Source organism: Tilletiaria anomala, assembly GCF_000711695.1.
Source record: "Tilletiaria anomala UBC 951 chromosome Unknown K437scaffold_10, whole genome shotgun sequence".
In the NCBI taxonomy this organism is placed as follows: Eukaryota; Fungi; Basidiomycota; class Exobasidiomycetes; order Georgefischeriales; family Tilletiariaceae; genus Tilletiaria; species Tilletiaria anomala.
The window spans coordinates 120,413-137,628 of NW_013547012.1; the positions used below are offsets into that span (position 1 = coordinate 120,413).

At 56.5% G+C, this 17,216-nt stretch overlaps 7 protein-coding genes across 7 annotated transcripts; 1 reads left to right on the forward strand and 6 right to left on the reverse strand.

The window, feature by feature from the left end:
- Positions 1 to 866: 866 nt before the first annotated feature.
- K437DRAFT_243653 (sphingomyelin phosphodiesterase) lies at positions 867 to 3,630 on the reverse strand. Its single transcript, XM_013389831.1, has 3 exons — positions 2,349 to 3,630; positions 1,859 to 2,288; positions 867 to 1,787 (listed from the first exon to the last, which is right to left on the reverse strand). The coding sequence occupies exons 1-3, from the start codon at positions 3,261 to 3,263 to the stop codon at positions 1,213 to 1,215; spliced, it is 1,920 nt and encodes a 639-aa protein (XP_013245285.1). The 5' UTR covers positions 3,264 to 3,630; the 3' UTR covers positions 867 to 1,212.
- A 221-nt stretch (positions 3,631 to 3,851) lies between these two features.
- Positions 3,852 to 4,936, reverse strand: K437DRAFT_254212 (uncharacterized protein). The gene has a single exon (XM_013389832.1). The coding sequence runs from the start codon at positions 4,767 to 4,769 to the stop codon at positions 4,290 to 4,292; it is 480 nt and encodes a 159-aa protein (XP_013245286.1). The 5' UTR covers positions 4,770 to 4,936; the 3' UTR covers positions 3,852 to 4,289.
- On the reverse strand, positions 4,914 to 6,749 carry K437DRAFT_254213 (CBD9-like protein). The gene is made up of 4 exons (XM_013389833.1): positions 6,390 to 6,749; positions 5,773 to 6,321; positions 5,283 to 5,690; positions 4,914 to 5,186 (listed from the first exon to the last, which is right to left on the reverse strand). Exons 1-4 carry the CDS (start codon positions 6,474 to 6,476, stop codon positions 5,028 to 5,030), a joined length of 1,203 nt encoding a protein of 400 aa, XP_013245287.1. The 5' UTR covers positions 6,477 to 6,749; the 3' UTR covers positions 4,914 to 5,027.
- Positions 6,750 to 8,157: 1,408 nt separating this feature from the next.
- On the reverse strand, positions 8,158 to 9,589 carry K437DRAFT_254216 (uncharacterized protein). Its single transcript, XM_013389834.1, has 3 exons — positions 9,019 to 9,589; positions 8,872 to 8,932; positions 8,158 to 8,612 (listed from the first exon to the last, which is right to left on the reverse strand). Exons 1-3 carry the CDS (start codon positions 9,440 to 9,442, stop codon positions 8,459 to 8,461), a joined length of 639 nt encoding a protein of 212 aa, XP_013245288.1. The 5' UTR covers positions 9,443 to 9,589; the 3' UTR covers positions 8,158 to 8,458.
- Positions 9,590 to 9,904: 315 nt separating this feature from the next.
- K437DRAFT_254218 (uncharacterized protein) lies at positions 9,905 to 13,366 on the forward strand. Its single transcript, XM_013389835.1, has 2 exons — positions 9,905 to 12,589; positions 12,683 to 13,366. Exons 1-2 carry the CDS (start codon positions 10,145 to 10,147, stop codon positions 13,340 to 13,342), a joined length of 3,105 nt encoding a protein of 1,034 aa, XP_013245289.1. The 5' UTR covers positions 9,905 to 10,144; the 3' UTR covers positions 13,343 to 13,366.
- On the reverse strand, positions 13,318 to 14,820 carry K437DRAFT_254219 (NAD(P)-binding protein). The gene is made up of 6 exons (XM_013389836.1): positions 14,562 to 14,820; positions 14,433 to 14,464; positions 14,272 to 14,360; positions 13,791 to 14,207; positions 13,604 to 13,705; positions 13,318 to 13,528 (listed from the first exon to the last, which is right to left on the reverse strand). Exons 1-6 carry the CDS (start codon positions 14,723 to 14,725, stop codon positions 13,409 to 13,411), a joined length of 924 nt encoding a protein of 307 aa, XP_013245290.1. The 5' UTR covers positions 14,726 to 14,820; the 3' UTR covers positions 13,318 to 13,408.
- Positions 14,821 to 15,571: 751 nt separating this feature from the next.
- K437DRAFT_220647 (uncharacterized protein) lies at positions 15,572 to 16,737 on the reverse strand (the record flags this gene model as incomplete). Its single annotated transcript, XM_013389837.1, has 2 exons — positions 15,572 to 15,913; positions 15,985 to 16,737. The coding sequence occupies 2 exons, from the start codon at positions 16,735 to 16,737 to the stop codon at positions 15,572 to 15,574; spliced, it is 1,095 nt and encodes a 364-aa protein (XP_013245291.1).
- Between the last annotated feature and the right edge of the window lie 479 nt (positions 16,738 to 17,216).

Consider the following 17,216-nt stretch of genomic DNA (forward strand, 5'->3'; position numbering starts at 1 on the left):
CGTACCCGCGCACCAGGAGAGATTGCTCCATGCTTCTTGCCTGTAGCCAGGTCCCTCTTCCTGGTCCATCTGCAGGGCGGAGCTGCAGTTGGGCAGAGTGTAGCGACAGGCAAGAAGATTGAAGCGAGGCTCCGAAAAGCCCAGTGGTGTAGGCGGGGAAAGCCGCACCCTGCGGCACCCGACCGTGCCACCGCAGGCGCCGATCTCCGCCTGGCTCCAGTCCAATTTGGGCCTCAATGATTAGGCACCTGAGCTGTGTGCTCGTCATATATTCGGAGCCTCATTGATACGCCGGCGGGACAGGGCCTGCCGTGGCGGGACTCTTTAGGACTTGCGAGCAGCGAATATGTAATCTCGACTCTCGCAGCCCCGAGCGGTTTCCTATAGCCTGCTCGGTCTGCATGTTAAGGTTCCTGGCCACTGGTGCCATCCCCACTCAAACCAGGCAGCCAGAATAGCAAAGCGCTCGCGAGCCTGCCAGGGCAGTGTCTACGAGTCGATGTGTTTTCAGCTGCCTGGACACTGCAGTGCGCCACTTGCTGGGCAGAGTGGCGCACTCTGGAATAGTGGGGCGCGATTAGTTTGTTCATTGTTACATGGCCGCGGCGGTGTGGGCCCCAAAGCCACACCTTTTGCAGATATCGGGTTGGCATGGGCTGGGGCAAAGATAATAAATCGGTTGTTGTCTGCTGTAGTCCATTGTAGGGGCTGCAGGGCAGACCGGGGCAGAACGCGTGTGTGCATTGTGAGGCACATACATAGCCCCGACATTTGCCATGTGCAGCCATGAGGACAATCTTGCATTTCTTATCTCAGACCAGCTCAGTCGGGTGTGACCGCAATCTGCCCAGATCTCATGCAATTTGACTCAACCCTATGGAGGTGCACAGTGTACCCCACCTTCGCTTTCCCCGTTGGCTTCTGTCGTCTACCGCCGCTTGTTCGAGACCACAGCCATAGATGCCCCACCACGATCCGCACCGTTGCCGCTTACGGAAACCCGTATCGCCGACGAGGCAGCGAGCAATAAGCGAGATGTTGCGAACTGCACGCGAACAAGAAGCGCTGTATCGGTGCAGCAGGTGTCTGCAGCGGAACCATCGGGCAAACACAGGTGGCTCGAACATACCGAAGGCGCATTCCCCTCTCCTCCGCTCTCCCGATCCCAACATCTTGGTGTTAATGCCTCAAGTGCAGTGCATCACTCGCATCCTACGCTACATGTGGCGAGCACAGCGACTGCTGCCAATGCTGTCCGCTGCGCGGGTTGATGCCGCGTGAATCGATTTGGCGTTGGAGCGTGACGAGGCCATGATTGCTGCTGGCCTTGGTCCAATAACTCGACTCGCTCGTGCGCAAGTTGGCGATAATATCATGTGCGCACTGCTCGCCAGCGGCGCAGCTACCGTCCAGGCCGGACGACTTGGAGCGATGCATAAAGTAGCGATCGAACGCCGTTAAATTGTGCTCGAAGTTGAGCGTTGCTTGGTGCCAGAATGTCGCGTTCAAAGGTGCGTCTGGCGCCCAGTTGGGGACGTACTCGCGCGCTGAGTACTCCAGATGCCAGTTCGGACCGCCATTCGCGTCAAATGAGTCTGCTTGGTCAAGATTGGCAATGTACGTCAGGCTGTCCATGATCTCCCAGCTGCCCGAGTCGACGCGGTAGACGCGCCAGCCGGGATTGAGATTCGTGTATGGCGTCGCTGATGGACCCCAAGCGGCCCAGGAGATTGCATCGGCTCTCTGCACTTCCTTGGGGTCCGACGTGCGATTGTAGAAGACATTGACTGCAGGGGATGAAGGAGCACGAGGATCAGTCTCATTCCGAATTCTCCTAATCAAATCTCACCGAACGGACATTCATCACGGTGGGTATGCCCGGCGCCGATGAAGGTGATCGTTTCGCTGTAGCGCCTGACGATCTGGAGAAAGTAGTTGGAGAAGGCCTGCAGCGAATCGCCACCGGCGGTCGGAACGTGACTGATAATCCATGCTGCCTGGCCGCTGTCCTCGGCAGCTTGCAGTTCGTCGACAAGCCATTCCAGGATACCTGCCGGGTCCGACTCGTTCGTCCGTGGATACAGGTAGAAGTTCAGACTGTACGCGAGGTTCGTGTTCAGTGAGATGAGGCGGAGCGTCCCTGCGTCACCAAGGACGAGCGAATAGGAGCCGTGACCATTCGTGGCAACTTTCTCTTGCGAACTTTGCGGAATCCAACCGTTCCACTTGTTGGCGAGAAGCTTATATAGGTAGGTAATCATGGGCGGGTTGAACTCTGACGGTAGATCCTGCAGGGTGGTGGGATGAGCAGCACGCCTGGCACCTGTTTGGTTCGAAGCCCTACCCACATATTGGTTCACTGGTCCCGCATCATGGTTCCCGATGGCAGCGTAAAGGGGGACCCCTTGAGCGTCAAATAGAGAATGAAGGTCGGTGTACGCACGGTCAATGTTGGTGCTGGTAAAGTTCACATCATCGGACCAGATGTTGTGAGGGTCGATGTCGCCGGTCAAAATAGCCATGCGCGGCTGTCCGCTGACTTTTGGGATGCTCTTGATCAGGTTCGAGGTCAAGAGCTCGTTGCCATCGCAGTTGTAGTCTCCCCATTTGCCCGCTGCGCGAGTCACGGTACTTGACGACACATTCAATCCGCGACAGCAAAGGAACGTATCGCACTGCGCTTCGCCCCCTGCGGTGTACTGGTAATCCACGTGGTAGTCGCTCAGATGAGCGACGTTGACAAGTTCACCTGATCCTTTTGGCCTGATGACGATGTCAGGTTTCGACTTCGGGAACTTGACCTCGTAAGCGGCTATCTCGGGCCTCGGGCACAGTTGTAAGCTGAAGGCGGAGTAGCAGAACAATTTGCCCTGTTCGCTGTCTGGATCGATGTTCTGGACCATATACGCTAGTGGCGGCCCTTGCAGATCAGCAATGCCTCGACACACTTCGGGAATCGAGACATCGAAAAGGTCGCAGACACCATGAAGAGCCGATTGCACGGCGTCTTCTCCGCCGACCGCGGCGAGACCCTTGAGGGCGTAGAGGATTCCTTGGCATGCACCGCACTCCAAGCCTTGTAATACCCCGCCCTCCGTCACGGCGCGATGGATTGTTGTCGCAGAGTCATGAAACTGGCGCTGATACTGCTCGACGGACGGCTCCGACAGTAAGGGAATCTGTGAGGACTGTGCAGCACAAAAATACGAGGCGAAGTGGAGGACAATTGGGCAAAAGCCAAGCCACCGGGCCATGAATGGCATGGCGAGGATGACAGTGTGTCGCGTTCAAATACAGCGTGTTCTTTGAGCCGCCATTGCTCTAGATCGACGGACTGTCACGCGGATCGATCCGCAGGGAAGGAATTGATGGTGAAGAGCAGACTTCGGACTGCAACATGATGATGCTCATATCCAGCGGCGCAAGTACAAACCCCTGTTCCTTGCCAGATACCGAGCAACAACAGGAGGACCAGCCGCTATAGCATATGGGTTATGGATATTGGATATTATGGAGCCTACTGTTTGCCTTGTGCCTGCTCAGTGCAGACTGGGGGGGGATGCGGTTGAGTTGCCTGTTGGGGCCGAAAGGTATCTGGCAAGTGTTTGCCGCTACTTGCAGTAATGCCGACTTTGACATTATTTGCCCGTGGGTTATTGTAGCCTGTAGTGCCATCCAGGATACTCGCAAGAAGAGTCTCACAGCCTGAATACCAGGCCTCGCTTCGTGTAGGCTGTCGCGCATCTCGCGAGTCAAAGACTTCTCCTTCGATTGGTTTTCTTTCTTTCTTTTCTGGCAATTTTAAAGGGCCTCAGTCTCCCTGACTCGGCCCTTTTCTTCTTGGCAGTTGGCCGGCCGGCGCCTCAAGAAATAGTCTCGAGAGTCGAGTGAGACGACGGGGTCGCAGCGACGAGCCGACACTGAGGCCAAACCCGAAGGATGAAGGTCAGTAATTGAAAATGGAACAGCCGTGGATGGTCAATTGGGACTCTCATGGGCACACTAGCACACCTGTTTTTGTTCAACTTGCAAGTTCTCTGCGCCGCAGTCTCCAATCTCTGTAAATGACAGCAGGTCTCTCTGAGCCTAACGCATCCAGGTGCACACCAGGTCCGCAGCTGCGTCACTGCTACAGGCTGCCACGTGTGTGACGGCTGTTCTGATCAGCGCGAGCACTGATTAGTACTTCATTCGCCCACTACATTCTTCTTATAAGCCAACCCGGTAAAAGACTGCCCAGGAAATGGGAGAAGAATCAGGAGCACAGGCGGCAGTGACAACCTTCTAAGCTACAAGACCAGGGACAAGTCGATCAACGTGTCTAATATGCACAGGTGGAGCTTATGTTTAACAACCATGTCTTTTCGAGCTTTTACTCGTCCTGCTCCACGTTGAATCTCGGCTCTTTGCACTCTGTAGACCGCCTCCTCTTTTTCCCGTGCACGGTCCGCGTGTGGTGCCTTTATCTCTGCTTCTTTGTCCGCGTAGGAACGTATAGCATAGTGAGCAGAGCGGGGCGGCTGCCACTCGCACTCGCCGAAGCCGAGGCTCATGCTGTAGATCGCTAGCGGGAAGAGCGCGATGCCAATGGCGATGTACAGGAGGGTGAGCACGCTGCTCTTCCTAGCCTGGAACAGCATGAACCCGCACTGCCTGTGGCTGCCTTTAGAGATAGCCAAGCGCGTCAGCGCGAGGCCCAAGCAGTGGTACGGGTGGTTGAGATGGTGCTTGGCGTGCTTCGCCCAGAGCGTCCCGAAATCGATGCACATGCAGACAACAATGAAGAAAATGGCGGCCACCTGCGGTGCACGAAGCACGCTCACTGCCAGGCACGTCCGCTGTCCAAGTCTCTTCCGCCTGCCGAAAAAGGAAAGACGTTCGCGTACTCGGAGCGCCATCCTATCAAAAAATTATCGATTTCGAGGTAAACACAAAGGAACCAATACACTACACCTCTATCTCGAAGGTCGAGCAGTTATCAGGCAGACGCGTATTACGGCATTGCCGAATCGGAATCAAGGCGGAGGTCACGCCTTTCTGTCGTGCTGGCCGCCGACATCATCATTCGAATCGATCCGAATCGCAGCACGCAGCTCCTGCGCCTTGCGGTCTGTCTTGAACTCGCGAGGGAGAAGGGCAAGTCCACATATGTACACGACACCGAGCAATGCTGCCCACGCGATGCACTGTGAGATGAGGGGAGCGAGCGGTGGTCAGACCGAGCCATGTCCTCGAATTGAGGGCTTACGCAGCGGAAAGACAACACGATGAGAGCGACTCACGACATATTTTCCCGCTACCGATGGGTACCAGGGCACCCACAGGTCGAAACCCAATGCCATGTTCCACGGCGCAAGGCCGAAGAGGACGATTCCGATGATGATGTGCAGGTAGTTCTGTACGCGGATGCGCTTCGCATTCCAGAGCATGTGGCCGAACTGCCCCAAAAGCCCTTGGAAGACGGCGAGCATGGCAAGCACAAAGCCTAGCTTGTGGTGCCGCTGGCTAAAATCGACGCCACCCTCGCTCTTAACGATTGCAAAGCCCAAACCCATGGCAATCAGGATGAACGCGATCGAGACGGTCTGGACGATGCGGTGCTTGGGCAGCCACGTGAATGCCGTACGGCCGAATCGCGCAATAAAGATGCCAGCGGGCATAAGGATGAGCCATGCGACGATAGAAAGAACCTGGGGAAGCAAGACGGGGCGTGGGGTCCTATGAGTCAGCATGTAGAGCTTGCATTTTGGGCCCATCTGATCAAGAACGCACCATGTGCGCAATGATGATACTGTTGCGCATGCTCATGGTACGACTGGCTTTTGGAGCGCCCGAGGATGCATCGCTCGCTGTGATCGCACCGCCGGTGTACGGCTTGGTGAGGTCAAGCGTGATGAAGCCTCGGCTGGCGTGCTTGTAGATCGTTGCGCTCGTGTCTGCAGTAGCAGGTGCGTCGCTCGGGTTGACAGCCCAGATCATGTTGACCATCTGCATGTTGCCACCCGCTTCCGGGAAGCCCGGTTGGGACCATGCAAACGTCGTGCCGCTCGACTGCGTCTTAGAAAGCGTCTTGTCAACGGTGAAGCGCTGCGCCTTGATGTTTTTCGTCGTCGGCATGATCTCACCCGCCGTAGTTCGCTGCGAGATCACGACGGTGTTATCCGTGTTTACCCAGCCGACCATCATGTTGCTCCCGGCCATCTGCTCCCCGGTTCCAATACCCATCCAACCTACTGCTTGGCCCGAGTTGAGGGTGTGCAGGGTGAAATTGGTGTGACCTGCATCCGAGTCGTAGATCGCTTGGAGCGTGAATCCATATTGCTGATGGGGAATGAGAGCTGCTCCGGTCAGCATGTGCACGCCTCGCTAGGAGGCAATGGGCAACGCACCGACTGTGTAAATGAATCAGCGAAAACAGAAGCATGAGCTACACCGGCAGCTACGGCTAAAGCCGCGGCGGATCGCAAGAGACGCATACCCTGTCGTGGGTCCGCTTGTATTCACCTATCGGAAGACGAGGAACCGCGAAAAGGGGGGAGTGAGTCGAGGCTTGGCGACTTACGGAGGCCTTTCGTGGCGGCTGGCTAGTCTCTGTAGAAACAATCACTTGTAGGCTAGTTCATCTGAAAGTTGGGGCGCCCGCGTGCGTAAAGGATGGGAGCGTGGTGGTCCGCGATATGATATGGAGGGAAGTGGAACAATAATACACCTGGACGACCAGCATTTATGGGATGGGCAGGCGGAGCGATGATAGCCCCTAGCGTCTTGGAAGCAGTCAGTTTGTCAGCACTGAAGACAGTGAAATAGAATGCGCCAAACAACGAGTCTGCTAGGGCTTTAAATGCGGTGCAAGGTCATTTGCCGTCGTGTAACCAGGCTAGTCTGGCTTCAGCCCTCCCGAATCAGACCATGTAAATGTATTCAAGCCCAGCCGCTCAGAGTACACGGCTATCGACATGAATTTGTCGATTCATTCCATATAAAACGATCCAATCTGGGTCCTACGTGCAGAATTGCCACAAAAGGCGACTGCCACAGCAGTGCCCTGCAGTTCAACGGCAGACAGGGGAGCCGGGTGCGGGGACGTTGTGCACGTTACCATTTGGCACCATGTTCCAGAACCAGGACGCTTTCGTCATTCTTGCGCGTTCCTCTGTCCCTTTTCGTGTGGAGACGTGACGATCGAAAGCAACAAGAAATGTCCGTGCGGTACATACTGAGTATACACGAGAGTGGTACGATAAACGAGGCGACAGGGCAGGTGTGAGCAATCACTGGTCACGCTTACTGGCGCAGTAGACGGCAGGCAGTTAGCAGCTGCTGTTTGGTCTGTGGGTTGTGGGCTTGTGCCTCGCCGCAGGGCAGGACTTGGCACCATTCCAGAGATTGTGAAAAGTGGAGGTAACAAGAACACAAACATGTAATCCATTGCCCGGTGGATCGTGAATGCGGTGCAATGTATGTAAAAAATTTCCGATAATATTCTGGCAACTGCACAGGTTTTGGTAGCCGGCATTAAACTATGCAAGAGTCTTGGGCACGATTGTATCAATAGATGGTTATATATGCAGCGAGACGAGGGCATGAGGTCCGAGCTCGGGCTCGTACGACACTCCCTTCCGGGTGCGCTGTATATCATCCATACGACTGCAGTTTGTCGTACGGGCATACGAAGCACGAGGGCGTGCCCGCTGGAGACCTCTTATTTTTATTATAACGACGAGAGTTAGAGAGCAGAGCAGCGGCGAAGCATGAGTCGAAGCAGGGCGCTGAGTAGGGCGTATACAGATGAGCCCAAACAAACATTTGTTTCCAGTCACTTTCTCACCACCCAACTCTCTCAAAGAACGAATTGATACCGGTGTACACCAGGTGTGACGCAGATGATGAAGTCGGTACCCCCTGTGCGAGCAATACCAACGCCGAAAAAACGTGTTGGTATTATGCCCTCCAGGCCACAGATCATGGAGAACTAGGATAACCGTGGCAAATGAATGACGGCGCGATGACAATCATCTACCACTAGTATTGCGTGAACAACGGATGAACCACTTTGCTCGGCACAACGCTAGCTCAAGCAGACTAGAGCATCGAGCTGGTGCAGGCGCGTAGCTTGTGTTGCAGTTCGCCGTCCGCCGCGATATATTATGAACACATCGAAAGGGAAGATGCAAGAACCTGGGCGATGAGAAGGGCGCACTAGGTGTATTGGTCGTGCTTGATCTACACATGTACGTTGTCGGCAAGGAGGCACGATCCCGGATGCAGTGTGCTGAAAGAAATAAAGCTCGTAGTACAAGTACAACAGCGAGGCGCCTGAGACGTTGGGTGTCGGCGACATATGCACCCCATTCCGCTGACGACTTGCAACAGAAAGAGCGAAGGAGGAGGACGCTGGAATCAAGGAGCCTTGTGCTTGGATTCATGTTCCTTTTCAGCCGGTTTATTGCACGAGCTCTCAGATTCCGGTCCCAACAAAGACATGGTCGCCAAGTTCGAGCATCCCCTGCTTGGTCTCGAGGATCGCACGCACTTCCTCGGGCGGGTCGTCTCCGAGCGCTTTGGCGCGGTGCCATCGCTGCAAGCGTGTCATGCCAATCGCGGGGCCGTAGCTGCAGGCAGTTGGGTTATGAGTTCGTAGAAGGGTTTGGATCGGGAGATGTTGCGGTTCGCAGCGGGGCAGGGGGAGCCGCAGATGTGGGTGATGGTCGGTGCAAAGGCATCGTCAGGGCGTTTCAAGGACATGTGCAGGAGAACGTACACGGGGAAAGGATAGTATCAGTGGAAAATCCGTAAATGTCCCCATTCGGGGGAGCCTGACAATGTCAGGCGCATATATCCCGCAGTGCGCAGAGACAGGTGAACACTCACGCAGGATCCAGATCAAACGTCCTTAGCATGTGATGAATGCGATTCTGACCTTCTGTGTGGACTGCAAGCAAAGGAATATCGACCTGTTAGAACTAGGAGCCTTGCTATGGGGCCAGCCAAAGGGAGATGATCGGCGAGTTTGCTCACTCGGCTGAATCTTCGGCAAGCCCATCTTTTCCTGCGTCGCATCCCAATATGCATCCCACGCCGGGTCCTTCACGTCCAAGTCGGGCCTATCTTTGATGATGTCTAGCTCCTCTTTCGAGTACTCTCTTACGCTGTCACAATTTCCGACGCTGGCGCGCAAATCTGCAGCGCTCGGAGAGCGTTTGGTACTGTTGCTGCTTGTACGCGAGGTACCACCTTCTGAGAGTGCGGCAACGCCTAAGCTGGGCCGTGCTGCGCCACCGTCCTTCTTGTTAATGTTACCGCTGCCTACCGCTGCGGAGCAGATGCTGGAGGCCGTAGCTGCACGCTTCGGCTTTCCCTTGGCTGCAAACGCATTGCTCGAGGAAGACCTGCGAGCTTTGGCTCCGCCGCCCCCAGTGCTACTCCTAACTTTAGGTGGCATGTTGATGTAACCTTTTGGACTTCTTCAGCTCCGTATACTCCCCTCGCGTAGCTTTTTCGATGCGGCAGATAGGAGATATTACGAGACGATCAAGTGTCATGTGGGCCACATCTTGTCGGATGATGGACGATGTGAGGATGGGTTGTGAGAGGGTGTTGTAGGCTTATAGCATTCAACGCGAATGAGTGCGCCCGATTAGAGACTGCTTTGACATTTGTGAGGCCGTGGCGCGCATGACGCGTGCCATCCATTGCACCGAATATGAGCGCTGGATGCTTTGTTGTCACGGGGGTTTCCCTTTTTCCTTTCGCGCTTTGGCCGCACGCGCTGCGCGCCCAGCTGCCTGTGCGTTGATGAGGAACACAGCTGTGGTGCCTGCAAGTGATGAGGGAGGGCAGACAAAAAGGAAGATGGCGCCGCGCTCTCAGTCAGTCTTTGTGTACGCTGGGGGGGGGGGGGACTCGAAGTGGACCATAGCGGTGGCCAGGTAGCAACAGAGGGGATAAACATTGCTGAATGCTCGTGAACAGACTGGGATCGCCGCTGCACCCCGTAGGTCACCAGGCAAGGATATATCCAGCGCTCATCGACAGTGCAGACCGCGCCGGCGTGGAAGCGTGCGTGGGAACGAGTGTGCGCTGCTGCTCCCACATCCTTCACTTTCCTTCGCCTTGGCTGGGGTGTGACCGAAATAGGTAGATCATGTCGCAGCCAAGCACCACGGACCAGCACGTCGGCGACGTCCTTGCTCGCCCATCGGCAGGGGCAGCGGCTGGCGCTGGAGAACCTATCGCTGCAGCTTCCAGCAACACACAGTCCACGTCTTCGTCCCCAAGTTCGGCCCAACCGATCCTGAGCACAAGGCTGACCGGGGCCAGTCCCAAGAAGGCGCCGCCAGCTGGCAAGAAGAAACATAAATCTGTCAAGAGCCTGACGCGTGAATACGAGACACATAACGTGTCTCCTTCGTCCTCTTTCACATCCTTTCCTTCTATCCCCAGCTCGGCGGACGTCTCGTCCTCTTCATCTGGCTTGACGCCACCGAAGGCTTCTGCTGCTTCCTTGCAGGGGCAGCAAGCGAGAGATCGGGCCAGCTCGCACGGCTCTCTCACCGCCAGTGGTCAGCACGCTCACCAAGCGTCCGTATTGCTCGCCAGTCCATCTTATCCAAGTACCCTGAACATAGAAGACCCGCGACCGCGCACGCTGAGCGCCAGCTCCACTTCATCTTACTCGGCACAGCAGCACGGCCGCAGTGCTTCCTCGGTCCGTCTGGCGAGTCCAAGCTACCCGTCTTCGTTCTTGCCGCCTGAACGGCAGAGTTCTTCCGGCACAAATACGGGCAGCGGCAGCAGCATGACTACGCAGATAGCGACGACAGCAGGGGTACCCTCCTCATCGCGAGAGACTCACCCGTTGAAGATGCACAGGCGCAAACAGAGCAAAGAAAAGGCTGAACGGGAGCGCCAGGAGCAGGAGCGTTTGAAACGTCACCAGCCCCAGCATGGAGGAGAGAGTAGCGAGCCCAGCGGTCTTCCGATAGTGTCCATCTCAACAGATGACCTGTCCAGCGCGCAGGTGCAAACAGAACTCGAAGACGACGAGCTGTACGAAGACATGGATGCTGTCGGCGAGCTTGGCACCTCCTCATCTTCGTCCCTGGCGAACGGCCTTTCCTCCAGCAATGGCGACTCGCACAAGCCATTCGCGCAAATGACGCCAGCAGAACGGCGAGAGCACTCCCGCAGACACTCACGCGTACACGAGAGGAATCTGTCTGCTTTCTTCCCGCAACCCGGCACCGAGGCGGAAGAGGAAGCGGATCAAGCAAAAGCTAAGGCTGCCTACGCAGCTGTGGGCGCAGGTCCTGATCCCATCAAGGAAGCGGGCCGACCAGCGATCAACATATCCTCCTCCCCGGATTTACTCCGAGTCGCACCCTCGATGGATCGGCGTAACTCTTCAAATACAAGCAGCATTGGCAGCTTCATAAGTATTTCGCCTGCTTCGGATATGGAGCTTAGTCCCAGCAAGAGCAAGAGGGGTCACCACCACAGGCACTCAGTCAGCTTTGCGGCATATGACCAGCAGCCATCTGCGACTGACACCGCGATGTACCTCAGCAAAAGCCACTCGCATGATCACCACGAGCGCATGCAAGGGTCTCATGATCATCACCATCGCCATCACGACCACGATCACGGTCATGGTCACGAGCATGGGCAGGCGCATGCTGTAGAAGCGCTCAACTCGCCGGGCAAGCTTATGCAGCATCTACCGACCTTGCCTGCCTCCGCGCGGCCACGCTTCCTCTTCGGCTCGCTGAATTTTGGGCTTGGCGCGGCGCTGTGGGTGGCGGGGCAAGCGGGCGATTCGCTTGCCGTCACCGGCTTGGGCTATCTTGTCGTCTTTGATGCTTTCGGCGTGCTCAGCGAGGTCGGGTCCAGGATGGCGCAGGAGAGCTGGCGCCAAGAGCTGGATCGGCGATACAGAAGCGGCGGGAAGATGATGCGTGGGCACACGTCCGTCGAGCAGATCCGCCGACCGTATGGCCCGCATCGCTTCGAGACGATCTTGCACTTCTCCCAGTCGATCTACCTGCTGTTCTCGGCGATTTACGTGCTGAAAGAGTCGATCGAACATGCGCTGCTCGAAGGAAGCGAGGAGCACGAAGAGGCGGATGTCGGACTGGTGCTCCCGACTTGGTTGTTGCTGCTTGCTACGGCTGTGTGCATCTTCTCTAACGTCGTGCTCAAGAACCATGCCAAGCTCGTCGCCGCATGCGGCATCTCCACCGCCGCGTCCGCCGCGCAGAGTATGTACTCTGGTGGCCGCGGCGGTGGACACCACGCGCGTCGTACGTCTGTTCTGACGAGCCCGACGACAATCGCCGGTCCTTTCCTCGGCCTTTTCGCCAATCCGTTCAGCTTGACCGTCCTCTTCTTCTCAGCCAGTCTGCTCTTCTCGGCAGTGTTCATGCCCCCGTTCCAGGTCGCAGCGTTGGACAAGGTGCTGGCAGGGCTAGAGAGCCTCAGTATGTTCTGCATCGCTTACCCTGCATCTAAGGCGCTCGGCCTCGTCTTGCTGCAAACAGCGCCGCCACCGGATTCACCGCAGTATGTGCAGCTGATCAAGGCATTGCAGAGGGTGAGTGTATGGTGCGAACCCTAGAAGTGCTGGGCCCAGACTTTAGACCACTGACGGGTTGCCTGCCTTTTCCACCTCCTTGATCCGCTTCAGCTCGAAGAGGAGCCACTCGTGACATACATTGCACCACCGCGGATATGGCAGCTGACGCCGTCGACATCAGCCGTGACCTCGAGCGACGGCGCCTCTCCACGCAAGCACAACTCGTTTGCCAACCTCACACAATCGACGTCCCGTGCCCCGGCACTCATCGCCAACGTGCAAATCTTCCTCAAGAGCGAAGCGAGTGACGCAGAGCTGCACGACTTGACGCGTAAAGCGTGGGAGCGGCTCGCACCGAGTGTGGGTGCCGTGGCTGGCCTGCGGGCCGGAGAGAGCTTGCGGGGCGGAATGCGTGCGGGCGAAATTGTCATCCAGGTTGAGCGCGAAGGCAAAAAGGAATACGTTATGCAGCACCATACTCATGCACATGCCAGCGATCATCACCATCACCATCATGGCCATGGACACAGCCACACAAACGACCATAGCCATGGTCACGATCACGATCACGATCATCACCAACATGAGCACCACGGCCATGCTCACAGCCATGTCCCCGATATTTCACATTCTCACTCACAAGGCATTGGGAATGGCAACGGCCACTCGCACGGCCATGCCCATTCGCATGCTAGCCATGCACACGCATCCGACGCAAGCAACCACGCAACGCATGCCCATGTAGGTTCGCATCACCACCACCATCATTGAATCGATGACCCTTTGCATACAAAACAGATGATCGTGACGTTGGCTGGCGTGCTGTTTCACTTTCAGTTAGTAGCTCTTACCAGGCGCGACGGGATGTGAGGCAGATAGGCCGCCGCATACGGGAAGGGCGACTCCGTTCACGTAGGACGCCTCATCCGAACTGAGAAAGATGACTGCGTTTGCGATCTGCGAAAAACAAAGAAAGGATTGTCAGCTGGGTCTGTGTCGTTGTCCAAGAGGAAGCCTGAGCGCAATAGTCACCTCTTGAGCAACTCCATAGCGCCGTAGCGGATTCAGCTGGCCGATGCGGCCTTCCGTGCCTCTTCCCCGTGCCGTTTCGAAGACCAGCTCCGTCATGCCGGTCTTGGTTGGGGAATAAGAGGGGATCAGCCACAGATTGATTACAAGGTAGGAAGGCGGCTGCGTCGTCAGATTAGACGACACTAACTTCGATCAGGCCTGGGCAGACGGCATTGACGCGGATGTTGGTGCCGCTGAGCTGCCACGCGCCTGTCTGTGCTATTGAGATGACAGCAGCCTTGGACGCTGAGTAGTCGATGAAACCCGCGCCAGAGCGCAAGCCGGCGACAGAGGCGGTCAGGACGATCGATCCCCCGGACTGGGCTTTAGATGCGGAGGTGCGCTTCATGGCTTCGGAAGCGTGCTTGACGGCGAGGTAGCAGCTGATTGTGTTGATGCGCAGAACCTCCTTCACATCTTCTGCCTCGGTCGACTCGAGCGGGTGGAATGGGCCGATGCCGGCGTTCGCGAAGAAGATGTCGAGTTGGCCCTCATCCCTCACTGCTCTCTGCACCAATCCCACCACTGACTTCTCGTCTCCGGCATCGGCCTGGATGACATCTACCTACGGAAATAGGAGATACATCTTCAGATTGCAGATTTCAGGGTCCAGGCGCAAAAGTACCCACAGCGACATCCGGGTACAGCTTGTTCAGCCAGCTCTTGAGCTCGGCGAGGTTGTCGTCTGCGTAATCTGAGCAGTACAAGTGCTTGACGCCTGGAAATTCCAATCAGCAAGGATCAGCGTACGAAAACAGTCTCTAATCCTTCACCGGTTCCGCTTGTTCACCCTCGTGAGCGAAGAGTCGTGCTGTGGCCCGCCTGCGATGAAAGAGAGGTGCGAGGGGAGGGAAGCGTTCAGCTCAAGCGAGATGATGAGCATGCAACGGCACAGACAGGGCTAGCAGCCAGAGCTCACCCAATTCCTGCCAGACTGTTGCACCCGGTGACAATGGCGACCTTGCCTTCGAGCCGCTTGGTACGCGCCTTCGTGTCCAGGTGGGAGCGAATGGCCTTGACGCGTGCGAGCGTCCGTTGGAGTGCCGCGTCGTCGGACGCATGTGTCTTACCCGCGCCTGCCATCTTGTCGTCACTTGCGTGTCTTTCGAAAGCAGGCGCCTGGGGTTCTCCGTAAGGGCCGGGATCGATGGGTCTGATGCAACAAACACAAGGTACTCATGGTCGGCGGATGACCTGGCATTCGAAAAGGGGGTGGGGTAGAGCAAGAGATCTACGCGCTCGCGGCACCTACAATCTCGACCCGGCAATCGGATTAAGCCGGTGGCCGAAGCCTCGACAAACTGAGCACGCGTGATGCTGCCAAATGAGAGCCCCGCCAATACTCAACACAGCCTTGTAGGTTTGCTAGCTCTAGCAACACCACTGATGTGCTGCTTTTGATTGCTTGATCGCCACCATTCAGATATTCAATTCATTTCCCTTCCCCCTTCTCGGGGAAGCGGCGTCGTCGCCTTTAGCTGGAACCAGGAGGCAAGCTCGCAGCTACATGACGGCTGTGGTGTCATCGAGCCGTGTTCGTGCCGTTATGAAGAGGCAACATTGACTGTATTGCTCACGATGTGCCGACCAAGAATATGCCATGCCCTGTTTCATCAATTGGCCCTCCGTTGCAATACTTCATGTACACCCCAGGCTGCGGGCTTGATTTAGTTGATGTAAGTGTATGTGTCTCCATTCCGGTCAGGTCAACGATGCAGTAGAGCTACACGATGAAGGAATGCCCTAATGAATGATAAAATTAAAAGAGTGTAATAGGGTAGGATTTCAACGTAGGTATACGTGCCTTGATGGATGGTTCCTGTTGTAGAGCGTCCACAGAATCAGCTGGTGTTGACTCCTCCATTTCTTTTATCCCGCTAGAAGGCAGACGAGCAGTCGCGCGGGCGATGCCGGTGTGATGAAAGTGTATCAGCGTGTCGTATCTCCCCGCTCGACCGATGTCCGTGCGTCCGATGCGCCGTGGTGCATGAGGTCATGCAGTCCCAGGCTCTGCTGCAGCGGGCTGCCTTTCTCTGATATACCGGTAGACGAGAAGCTGTCGTGGCGGCCCTTAAAGAGCGCGCCCTTGTTTGGTGGCGCGAGCGGCACCTGGTCGAAGCTGTGCGGAGACAAGGCGTTGTCGCTGAGGAGATAGGTGGAGGAGTTGGTGTGCTCGAGGGAGGCAAGTTGCGAAATGCGTCGTCGTTGGTTGGCCAAGAGATCGGTGAGGATGTCTGGTCCGTACATGCTGCTCAATTGCGCGAGGAAGTCCTTTGTGGAGTTGAAAAGAAAAGGGGGTCAACAACACTCGGGGAATGTACAAGCACGGTCACTTTACCCACATTTTTGATGCTCCTGGCAGTGGCCTCGTCTAATCTGTACGCATTGGGTGTGAGGCCCTTGCCGAATCGGTATGTGATGTGATTGGAGCTGAGCAGGGCGGTAACGATGAAAAGGAGATGCGGTATGACCAGGCCAAACGCGCAGAGGTAGAACCTCTTGAGCGCATTCTTCTGGAAGCGGATGAAGCGGCCCTTGCAGCCGGGTAGGGTGCTCCTCGCATAGCACCTGCTGCTCTCCGCGGCCTCAATGAATGGGTTGTAATAACCGCAGCAGCTGAGGCTGTTCTGGATCTCACGCCGGTCGTCGGTGTCAAAGTCGCGCGACCACATGTAGTTCACCTTGCCTTCGAGATTGAACGTGCGCTTCTTGTATGTGACGTAACCGGGGGCGAGGAGGAAGGCAAAGCTAATCCAGAGAAAGAGGTTGTAGAACGATAAAAAAGCGCGGTTGTTAAGCAGGATACCGCACCAGCCGATGATGGCGGTGATGAGAAGGAGAGTGGCAGCGATGCTCGCGAGGACAAGCTCGGTCGAGTTGGCAGTCCGAATGACGTCCGAACTCTCCCAGACGTTCGCCCAAGTGAGAAGGACGCCCGCCAGGCCGCCGATCGCGTAGACGGTGAGGACGATGTTGGTGGTGAAGAGCGCCCACTTGAACTTGTTCCAGCGCAACCTCTCGCGGCCTTTGGGGACTGTGCTGTCGGCCTTGGTGGCCTTCTTGAGGAATAAGCCTGCGAACAGGCGACCAAACATGCCAATGCCGATGACAGCCCGTGAGGTGTAGTGGCCATCCTCGTAGCCATTGCTGTCGCCATTGGCTGGGTGGATGCGGCCCTCGCTGTTGCCATGTTCGCTGCTATTGCTGGACGCTGGGCTGCCGGCGAAGCGCTCTTCGTAATCCAGCAGCCTGTCCTTCCTTCGACGCATGCCTTGCGAGCCCATGATCTCCGCCTCTGCACCGCCGCCGCTCCCCAGGCCGAGTCCAGCATTTGCGGCAGCGCCGATTGCGCGAGAAACCCTCCCAATCGACATGTTGCTGCCTGTCATGGCGTCTGCGTCGCCGCCTCCGCTGCTACCGCTGCGGTCATACGCAGGACCAGCAGCGCTGTGTGTGGCCAATTCGACACCGTCGTCGTCCTCAAAGTCACCCGCTCCGAGCTCCGGATTGCCGCCACCATCAGGACCCCAAGCTGCGCGGCCAGCTCCGAACTTAAGCTGCATTAGCATACCAT